Source organism: Ylistrum balloti, unplaced genomic scaffold (assembly GCF_031769215.1).
Source record: "Ylistrum balloti isolate Yb309-2 unplaced genomic scaffold, AGI_CSIRO_Ybal_v1 Utg370078, whole genome shotgun sequence".
Taxonomy (NCBI): Eukaryota; Metazoa; Mollusca; class Bivalvia; order Pectinida; family Pectinidae; genus Ylistrum; species Ylistrum balloti.
The window spans coordinates 437,065-449,292 of record NW_026782116.1 but is presented as its reverse complement, the minus strand read 5'-3'; the positions used below and the strand labels follow the sequence as shown (position 1 = coordinate 449,292).

Here is a 12,228-nt window from a genome sequence, read left to right as displayed (position 1 = left end):
TGACAAACTTTTAATTAGTACACTGCCAAGTTTCAGTGTGGTAACTTTTTAATGTCCCATACTTCAGTGACTTTCTTTATTATAATAAAAATGACATCCATTAGACTTCATGAAAGGCCTCTACTCCAGCAAACCTTTGGATGTCCTCTTCGTTTTGTGTATGTGAATAGTCTTATGATCCCCAATCTAGATTGTGCTGGAATAGAGAAATACAACATTGAAATGAAAGTGCATTTATATTTTAATGATAACTTAACAATCTGACCATTGTAACAATGCCACTTTAGACATGGACATCACATATCAGAACCTAACATACGGACCAAGAAAAATGAAAAGCATTACAAATTGATGGTAGAATTCCTAATAAGGTATTAATGTAATTACTACAATATCACTAAATGATCTGACAAACATGACAAATGTACTTTATAACATAAACTCCTCTGTATTGTTTGATGATATAATTCACTTAGAAGCTGTTCAGAACACATACAATTAGGCTCTTTTCAGCAATTTTAGTCATTATCAGTATAATAAAAAATTAATGGAAGGGTCATTTTGAGCCTTGAGAGGCTCCAGGCCCCTAGGCTGCAGGGTCATCCCTGCCTTAAAGTATATGTTACATTTAGTTACCTCTAAGGTCATGATTAATCATATATTAGACAGTTACCAGGCCAGTCTAGCCAAGGAATTCTTGGTTATGCCATCTTATATCAACAGTTATAATATAAGGTGGTTCCTTAGTTACCAGGCCAGTCTAGCCGAGGAATTCTTGGTTATGCCATATTATATCTACAGTTACGATATAAGGTGGTTCCTTAGTTACCAGGCCAGTCTAGCCGAGGAATTCTTGGTTATGCCATCTTATATCTACAGTTACGATATGAGGTGGTTCCTTAGTTACCAGCCCAGTCTAGCCGAGGAATTCTTGGTTATGCCATCTTATATCTACAGTTACGATATGAGGTGGTTCCTTAGTTACCAGGCCAGTCTAGCCGAGGAATTCTTGGTTATGCCATCTTATATCTACAGTTACGATATGAGGTGGTTCCTTAGTTACCAGGCCAGTCTAGCCGAGGAATTCTTGGTTATGCCATCTTATATCTACAGTTACGATATGAGGTGGTTCCTTAGTTACCAGGCCAGTCTAGCCAAGGAATTCTTGGTTAAGCCATCTTATATCTACAGTTATGATATAGGGTGGTTCCTTAGTTACCAGGCCAGTCTAGCCGAGGAATTCTTGGTTATGCCATCTTATATCTACAGTTATGATATGAGGTGGTTCCTTAGTTACCAGGCCAGTCTAGCCGAGGAATTCTTGGTTATGCCATCTTATATCTACAGTTACGATATGAGGTGGTTCCTTATTACCAGGCCAGTCTAGCCGAGGAATTCTTGGTTAAGCCATCTTATATCTACAGTTATGATATAGGGTGGTTCCTTAGTTACCAGGCCAGTCTAGCCGAGGAATTCTTGGTTATGCCATCTTATATCTACAGTTATGATATGAGGTGGTTCCTTAGTTCTAGCCGAGGAATTCTTGGTTATGCCATCTTATATCTACAGTTATGATATGCCCAGCCCAGTCTAGCCGAGGAATTCTTGGTTATGCCATCTTATATCTACAGTTATGATATGAGGTGGTTCCTTAGTTACCAGGCCAGTCTAGCCGAGGAATTCTTGGTTATGCCATCTTATATCTACAGTTATGATATGAGGTGGTTCCTTAGTTACCAGGCCAGTCTAGCCGAGGAATTCTTGGTTATGCCATCTTATATCTACAGTTATGATATAGGGTGGTTCCTTACGGTTGTTTTCTATCTACAGGTGATGACAGGCTTTTCGCCACATAATTATATTGTTGTATCCTATGGGAAAACATACCAGATAGCAATGTCGCACAGTTTTCCTGTATATGGAAATATGTATGAAGAGGTAACTGTTGTAACCTGGTATGGAAAACTAAGCCGCAGAAAAGTACGGCAATCATTCGTTTTATCTTTATACCGTAAAAGGATTATAGATACTTGATAAATACAACTATAAATGATTAATCATATTCAATAATGATTTCACAGTGCTGTAACATGACAGGGTCATTAGATCAACATTCTGGTATCTATATTTTGTGATGGGAGAGACACAGTGATGTAACATGACAGGGTCATCAGATCAACATTCTGGTATCTATATTTTGTGATGGGAGAGACACAGTGATGTAACATCACAGGGTCATTAGATCAACATTCTGGTATCTATATTTTGTGATGGGAGAGACACAGTGATGTAACATGACAGGGTCATCAGATCAACATTCTAGTATCTATATTTTTTAATAGGAGAGACACAGTGCTGTAACATGACAGGGTCATCAGATCAACATTCTGGTATCTATATTTTGTGATGGGAGAGACACAGTGCTGTAACATGACAGGGTCATTAGATCAACATTCTGGTATCTATATTTTGTGATGGGAGAGACACAGTGCTGTAACATGACAGGGTCATCAGATCAACATTCTGGTATCTATATTTTGTGATGGGAGAGACACAGTGCTGTAACATGACAGGGTCATTAGATCAACATTCTGGTATCTATATTTTGTGATGGGAGAGACACAGTGCTGTAACATGACAGGGTCATCAGATCAACATTCTGGTATCTATATTGTGTGATGGGAGAGACACAGTGCTGTAACATGACAGGGTCATCAGATCAACATTCTGGTATCTATATTTTGTGATGGGAGAGACACAGTGCTGTAACATGACAGGGTCATCAGATCAACATTCTGGTATCTATATTTTGTAATAGGAGAGACACAGTACTGTAACATGACAGGGTTATTATATCAACATTCTGGTATCTATATTTTGTGATGGGAGAGACACAGTGCTGTAACATGACAGGGTCATTAGATCAACATTCTGGTATCTATATTTTGTGATGGGAGAGACACAGTGCTGTAACATGACAGGGTCATCAGATCAACATTCTGGTATCTATATTTTGTGGTGGGAGAGACACAGTACTGTAACGTCACAGGGTCATTAGATCAACATTCTAGTATCTATATTTTGTGATGGGAGAGACACAGTGCTGTAACATGACAGGGTTATTATATCAACATTCTAGTATCTATATTTTGTGATGGGAGAGACACAGTGCTGTAACATGACAGGGTCATCAGATCAACATTCTGGTATCTATATTTTGTGGTGGGAGAGACACAGTACTGTAACGTCACAGGGTCATTAGATCAACATTCTGGTATCTATATTTTGTGATGGGAGAGACACAGTGATGTAACATGACAGGGTTATTATATCAACATTCTAGTATCTATATTTTGTGATGGGAGAGACACAGTGCTGTAACATGACAGGGTCATTAGATCAACATTCTGGTATCTATATTTTGTGGTAGTAGGGACACAGTACTGTAACGTCACAGGGTTATTATATCAACATTCTAGTATCTATATTTTGTAATAGGAGAGACACAGTACTGTAACATGACAGGGTCATCAGATCAACATTCTAGTATCTATATTTTGTGATGGGAGAGACACAGTGCTGTAACATGACAGGGTCATCAGATCAACATTCTAGTATCTATATTTTGTGATGGGAGAGACACAGTGCTGTAACATGACAGGTTCATCAAATCAACATTCTAGTATCTATATTTTGTGGTAGTAGAGACACAGTACTGTAACATGACAGGGTTATTATATCAACATTCTAGTATCTATATTTTGTGATAGGAGAGACACAATACTGTAACGTCACAGGGTCATCAGATCAACATTCTAGTATCTATATTTTGTGATAGGAGAGACACAGTGCTGTAACATGACAGGGTCATTAGATCAACATTCTAGTATCTATATTTTGTGATAGGAGAGACACAGTGCTGTAACATGACAGGGTCATTAGATCAACATTCTAGTATCTATATTTTGTGGTGGGAGAGACACAGTGCTGTAACATGACAGGGTCATTAGATCAACATTCTAGTATCTATATTTTGTGGTGGGAGAGACACAGTACTGTAATATGACAGGGTCATTAGATCAACATTCTAGTATCTATATTTTGTGATGGGAGAGACACAGTGCTGTAACATGACAGGGTCATCAGATCAACATTCTAGTATCTATATTTTGTGATGGGAGAGACACAGTGCTGTAACATGACAGGGTCATTATATCAACATTCACAATGCTGTAAAATACAGTTGCAACAAACAAACATTGTAGTCTTTATTTTGTGGTGGGAGTGACAATGTTGTATTGAAAAGATTGAGACCTCAGTGCTGCCTGTTTGTAATATGATCCCAATTCGTGCAACAGTTATAAAGTCCCTATCAGCAGAAATTTGAGATGTGTGGAGACAAAAAATAAGCTGAGAAATAGGAGGTAACTGGTGTGTAGAGGTCAGCATGTTTCTGGGTTTTACATGTGCCATGCTTACAAAGTGTAGCAAGGTCATGAAGGAAAACTTCCAGCAGTTAGAATGAGACATCTGTTTTCTCTGTAACTAATTTTTGAAGTGAACACACACATCATGTAACAGATAGGTTTGTAGGAGGGATTTAATTAAACAAATCTTTATGTTTGTATCAGAACAAATATTGGCATCTGTCACAGTAGTATCTTTTCTCAGGCCTGTTATTTTGGAAACGATTCTCAGTAGGATAATAGCTGAATATTTTCAGTACACATATCCTTGTTAAAATAGTTCTGACAAAGTTCTGTGATTAAACCATCAGCTTGTTGCCATTTATACTTTTTGTTATAAAAAAATCCTTGCTTAAATATATATATTTACATTGATAGATGAAATCATTAATGTTTGGTCTTCAGAAAAGATCACTTTAAGCATTTACAAGCTTGAATTAACATATGCTTTTCAATGGTCTTATACATTGTCCCTTTCAGCTGTCTCCTGTGCTATTTATAGAATATATACCCCTTTGTTTTGTTTTTGTACTTACTTAGAGGAAAGTTAATTATGAGAGTTTAAGAAATAATTTATGTAAAACTACTGAATGACAACCTGACTATAATAACCATCTGATTTCTAAAATTGATCCTTAACTCTGAAATAAATCAATACAGATGTAGTTACTAGATAGTCAAAAGTTTCTTGATGACAAAAGGTTTTCTAAGGCAGGTGATAATGTAGTTAAGGAAGCAGAGGTAATTCATTTTAATATGTGAACTGTTTTGTTTCAGGTAATGCCCTGGTCAAGTCCGGTCAAACACAGATACAGATAGGTAATGCAGAACGTGAATTCACTCAAGCCACTGTCAATAACTTCCTACAGCCCCTGAAAAGCTTCCTGGAAGGGGATATGAAAACAATACAGGTAAATTTCAGTAACATTACAGGGATTGTAGGAGTTTAGTTTTTGTCGCCTGTTGTGTCATATGTCATAAATATCACACGCCTAATACACATGTAATAATTAAGCCTGTTAAATGGTGGGACACAACAAGTCGTGAATGGTAGGTTTGAGGTTTATTTACTGTCGACGTCAGTTTAGCCTGTGAAGGAGATGACAGGACAGTTTTACACACAAAAATTCTTCCCTGAAGTATACACATTCTGGAGCAAATAATATAATGACATCATAGAAAAGGAGACATGTGAGTACATACCACTCACTGATCACTACTTGGTACCGTTGCAAAATATGTAAAAGATCCTCTGGACGCAAAGAAACCTACACGGGACATTTCACAAAGGTTCATCTAGGTTACATGGTAGAACCTGAGATTTTACAAGATGAGACCAGAGCTAAAGCTGAGAAACCCAAACAAATAAATAGACCAATGGAAACACTCACTAACGAACAGTTGGAGAGAGTCAAACCCGGGGCATCACTGAAACTGACACTCACTAATGAACAGTTGGAGAGAGTCAAACCCGCACGGGGCATCATTGAATCTGACACTCACTAACGAACAGTTGGAGAGAGTCAAACCCTTCACGGGGCATCACTGAAACTAACACTCACTAACGAACAGTTGGAGAGTGTCAAACCCGCACGGGGCATCACTGTAACTGACACTCACTAACGAACAGTTGGAGGGAGTCAAACCCGCACGGGGCATCACTGACACCTGACCTATGTCAAAGATCCGTCTGATTGTTGATATCACTAAGGATAAAGCAGGACTTGGAACCTAGTGATTCCGAGGACAGCTCTAGCAGCACCAATTCATCAGAACACAGGGAGGACAGATGGTTGATCCTGAAACCTTGGGGTATGAACATGAAACGTCGTCCACCTCAACAGTATGGCTGGACAAAAACCCAAAATAACTATACACAAAAGACTGGTCTCAAAACAACAATTTTATCCAGTAGTTTATTAAAAACTACAAGAGTTCAAAATCCCATATGGACATAAGTGCATATACAATATTCATGATAGATCGTATTAAGCCTGATGGCATCACTATATTGTGCATTTCATAACCATTTCTATGACGTCATTATATTATTTGCTCCAGAATTTGTATACTTCAGGGTATAATTTTATGTGTAAAACTGTCCTGTCGAAGCCTTCACAGGTGAAACTCGAGTAGACAGTAAATAAACTTCGAACCTACCATCCCCAACTTGTTGTGTCCCACCACTTCCTAGATGTATTATAACCCCTAGTGGGATGCCCTGCATACCCTCGGGTATCCTAGCATGTGGATGACTGAACATCTCTGAACCCTAAACCTCCGGCATTGGCTCTCTCTTTGGAATTTTGAGGAAGTCTGTTGTGGCATCATAAAGTTGTCACACATGTATAATGTTACACTATCGTCTCTGTGAAAATAAAGTCTGTTCTTTAGGGAAATTAGTTCAAGAGTTTTCACTTATTTCTTAGAAGTATGGGTTATATGATGAATAGGATCTTATACTTGTGTAGATGTAATATTGAATCTATTAAGCTTGTTCCATGTCACTAAAGGCTCATGACATATCAAATTATTGAACTTCTTTACAAAATTCCATATTGCATTGGCACAATCGAGTTTAAGATATTATATATATGTAATCTATATGATTCATTTCTTACTATTTTCAGTAAATGTTACTTGTTAATGTATTTGAGGTATTTATCAAATTGCTGTAAATATGTGCATATAAATTTCAATTTTTAGAAAATTCTTAATTTCAAAAATATGATGCATGCTATTTATACGAACAAGACAGAAATTCATGATCAGACTAGGATCCATGATAGGCCAATGGTTCCCATATCAAAAAGGATTTGTCTACAATGCAGTCAAACATGTTCTTTTTTATTGTATTTGAGTCTCATTTCAGTTATAGAACTTGGTAAATTAATCATGGCGAGTATCCTGAACATTGCAGATATTCATGTCAACATAAGCAATATTTCCATTGTAGAATTGTAGCAGTGCATAATATAGTAATCACAGATTGCAATGGCCTATTCTATTTTTAGAAATGTTGAACAAACAGAAGTAAGTTTGCTACATAATTTCCTGATCAAAATGTGTATTGAGTTGTGAATTAGAAAAATTACACAATGTTGATGTCATGTGTAAAAAAATATCACTAGGTAATTTTCAACCACAGTAGTGATCATTGCAGAATCATGTTGATTCATCCTCCATTTTGTAACGTTGTAGTATTGTCATCAAGTGGATAAGAAACAGGACAGGCAGGATATATACCTAGTAGATGTCTTTCTGATGTTAGATAGTGTTTATCCATGCTGTAAGAATCAAGTGAGGGATACAATCTACAATCGTAGCTTTGATATTTGTAACTTTCCTCCCTTTATATACGATATTTTCCATATAAGCCTTGGCGGTTGGGCGTGCATGTGCGGTTTACACCGGCAGAATGAAAAAAAAAATGAAGCATACTAGTACATCAATACGAGACGGTACCAAGTGTTTTACAAGTCCATCAGGTGTTAATGACTGAAACAAATCGTCTAGAACCATCATTTGCAACTGTATACAGGATGATTTTAAGATTCAAAATAAAAATAACATTATTGTGGATTTAATTAATCATACCTTTTAATATGAATCACAATAATATCTTCTGAACTTCTGTGGTTGCTTTGGAAGCCTTAATGGAAGTTTACAATAGTCTGTTGCATCCTGGGATTGATAGGTCATCAGTTTATGTGCCATGCTTGATTACAATGAAAAAGGCTTTGTGTAACATTATGGGACTATTAGAATGTTTTCAGCATGCGAGAGTCTTCACTAATATTTAACAGTACAGACACCAATGGAGATATTTTGAAGTAAACCGTATGTAATGTCAGGACCTTTATCAGTGGATGCTCCCAAGCCAAACGAGTCAGATAATTGCTCTTTGACATTTTTTAAACACATCAATAAAATAAAGGATTATCTGTGTATATTTCATTTGTGAACTGATATCAAATGTTTCACTGATGATCTTGATAAATTGCCTTCCGTTGTTTGTTATATCTACAAAATTTGGTCAAATAACAGTTACCACATCATACGAAATGGTACAACTTATATTCTGGTACGCCTAATAAGTGGATCCAACGGAAAAAATCATTAAAAATTGGCTTGGAGGCTTATATACCAGTGCAGTTTATAACCTGGGTGGTAGGCAGTTTATAACCTGGATGGTAGGCAGTTGATAACCTAGGTGGTAGGCAGTTTATAACCTAGGTGGTAGGCAGTTTATAACCTGGGTGGTAGGCAGTTGATAACCTAGGTGGTAGGCAGTTTATAACCTAGGTGGTAGGCAGTTTATAACCTGGATGGTAGGCAGTTGATAACCTAGGTGGTAGGCAGTTTATAACCTGGGTGGTAGGCAGTTGATAACCTGGATGGTAGATGTATTTAGACTTTTTTGGGATAAGACATGAAGGGAAACTTTAAGAGGTTTGTAGACTCTGACATCATCTGTTGTAAATTGCTAGGTACTTCTCCGAGTAAAAATTGTGATTTTAGTGTTATCTTTGTGTAGCATAGTTTTATGTATTATATAAAGATTGGTGATATCACAAGGAATCGAATACAACAAGGTTTTCCTGGACTTGGTCTTGATTATCAAGACGACCTCCAAAGATTCTGTCCTCCAACAGTCATGTCAAGGTGTGAAGATTGAATTCGTGTCTGCCTGGTAATAAGCTTTTCTAGCACACAGCTTGTGAAGTAACATCATTTTCTTCCTTTTCTGATCAGCAGATGCTGACAAGTGGTTTGACCAAGCCAAGTGTCTATACTGGATGGCAAATTTATTTTCCAAAAACATTATATATATTAATACTCTCTCTCTCTCTCTTTTTTTTTTTTTTTTTTTCTCTTCTTCTTCCAAAAATAAATACAAGTGTACATAACATGCAAGTGGACATAATAGGCAAATATTTATGGTAACATGAAATAGTCAATACATGTACCTTCAAGTCGTCTGGTCTGGGAAGTCATCTGCAGTGGAACAGCATACACCATATATCTCTGGTGATTTCAGGAGTCCAAAATGTCAACTTTGTTAAAATTAATGACCTTGGCCAACTTTCAAGATGCCATGAATGCTATACTTAGATTTTTACAACCACTTTGTTGGTATGGCCTGGAGTTTGAATCTTACCTGGTCTGGGGCTGCGGTATCCAGAGATGAATTTAGTTCCATGACGAAAGTTATCACCTGTAGCCAGGGTAACATGATGTAGGCTGTCTATCTGGTTTGATCAATGTTGGCATGAAGTTAGGACAATGGAGTTTGTTAAAATCAATTATTTCAATCCATCCTTCACTATGGTCAGATAGGTACAATTGTACTAATTAATGATTTCAACCCCTCACTAATACCAGAAGGGTATGATTGTACAAATTCATGATTTCAACCCCTCACTAGGGTCAGAAGGGTATGATTGTACAAATTAGTGATTTCAACTCCTCACTGAGGTCAGAAGGGTACAACTGTACAAATTAATGATTTCAACTCCTCACTAAGGTCAGAAAAAGTAGAATAGATAAATGATTTCAACATTTGCTTAGATCAGAAGGGTAAAATAATGATTTCAACTCCAAACTGAGGTCAAAAGAGTAGTATAAATTACTACAGTAATGATTTCAACCCCTGGCTCAAAACAGAAGGGTTAGTTAGTATCATGATTTCGACCCCTCTTTTAAGGTCAGAAGGGTTGTATAAACTAATTATTTCACCCCCCTCACTAAGGTCATAAGGGAAGTAGAATGATTTCCACTGCTCACTGAGCTCAGAAATGCTGCATGTATAATGATTTCAACCCTTTCCTGTGGTAAAAAGTGCAGAAGGTATAATGATTTCTACCCCTTCCTGTGGTAAGAAATAATGGTATTATGTGTTATGAATTCAAACTCTTCCTGTGGTCAGAAATTATAGTATTATGTATGATGAATTCAAACTCTTCCTGTGGTCGGAAATAATGGTATTATGTATTATGAATTCAAACTCTTCCTGTGGTCAGAAATAATGGTATTATGTATGATGAATTCAAACTCTTCCTGTGGTCAGAAATAATGGTATTATGTATGATGAATTCAAACTCTTCCTGTGGTCAGAAATAATGGTATTATGTATGATGAATTCAAACTCTTCCTGTGGTCAGAAATAATGGTATTATGTATGATGAATTCAAACTCTTCCTGTGGTCAGAAATAATGGTATTATGTAAGATGAATTCAAACTCTTCCTGTGGTCAGAAATAATGGTATTATGTATGATGAATTCAAACTCTTCCTGTGGTCAGAAATAATGGTATTATGTATGATGAATTCAAACTCTTCCTGTGGTCAGAAATAATGGTATTATGTATGATGAATTCAAACTCTTCCTGTGGTCAGAAATAATGGTATTATGTATGATGAATTCAAACTCTTCCTGTGGTCGGAAATAATCATCAGACAACTACAGATGTTGAAGACACTTTTTAGAAAAATAAAGTTTTAGTTGCAATATTTGTTGAGTTTTAGACACCTGATTGTTATTAGTAACTCAATACCCCAACTGCTTGGACGAATTCCAATGTTTTCTGTCAGAATAACATCTTCAAACATGTGCCTGTTTATCTTCATTCTTACACATGTATACAGCACTCTCATTAAACACTGCAACTGTTTCCTTTGTTGTTAGTTAAATTTTTTATGATGATATGAAATGTTACCATTTCTACCACTTCATCACTACCAATGTGCCTATGTTGACTAAAGTCAACTGAATATCAACTGTGACATCACATTAAATACCTCCACAGGAAGTGGGATTTTCAGGTGTCAGTATGAAGTATTTTTCAATGATCAAATGTCATTTTCAATTTTGGTTTTAAATTAACAAAATTTATATGACAGCAAATGCATAACATAGATCACTTTTAACCACTCTGTAATTTTTGTTATATTTGTTTCAGAAAGAAAAGAAGATTTTAGAAGTAAAACGATTAGACTTAGATGCTTCTAAAAATAGATTGAGGAAAGCAAAATCCACCGCAAGTCAACAACAGGTAAGATTATGTACTGGGATACTAATCAGGGGTCTAGCACTATTTATCTTAGGCTGTCGTCATTGACATGTATAATCATGTTATTGATTCATATTGAATTGTATAGTGAAGGAGCATTTCAAATTTTATAGTTATTCCCAAAAAATTATATGATACTCTTTCATTAGGAACACTTTTTATTCTTTCATTTAATTTCAAAATAGGTTCAAACTTTGTGTCTTGATTTACGAAATTTGTGAAAGTCTAAGTCAGTTCTAAAACCATAAACAAATAAACATACAGTATGTCTGTCCTGTCTTTTAGTAATATAGAGTTATCTGTTATTAGAGCTGGTACTGATTGTCGCATCAAAAGTTTGTGTGAGAAAATTTGGCATTTTTCTCATGACATGATTCTCACAAACTAACGACATAACAATGAATACCTGCTCACAAGGGCAGATAACTCTGCATTATTGAAATATGGAATACAGACTGCCTTCACAATTTTTAAAGTTCTTGTGATTAATTAGCTCCATGTTGTTTGGTACAACAGCTGTGTTTTTGACAGCTGCCATTTTTCTGGACATTGTACAGGCAGTCAGTACAGTGATCTTTATTGATTAGAAGAAACAGCTGTAATATCAGTTTTGAAATATGAACTTTAATTTATCAAATGATATATATTTCACTGCTGGAATAATGAGCATTTAGGTATCTTTATCTCTC

At 36.2% G+C, this 12,228-nt stretch overlaps 1 protein-coding gene across 2 annotated transcripts in view; it reads left to right on the top strand.

Moving 5' to 3' along the window:
• The window catches only part of LOC132549848 (endophilin-B1-like), a 46,324-nt gene that overhangs the window by 14,352 nt on the left and 19,744 nt on the right, over positions 1-12,228 (top strand). For both annotated transcript variants that reach the window (XM_060213823.1, XM_060213822.1), the window contains exons 4-5: positions 5,244-5,377; positions 11,429-11,521. In XM_060213823.1, the coding sequence (XP_060069806.1) occupies positions 5,244-5,377; positions 11,429-11,521 (227 nt within the window). The remainder of the gene's footprint in view (positions 1-5,243; positions 5,378-11,428; positions 11,522-12,228) is intronic.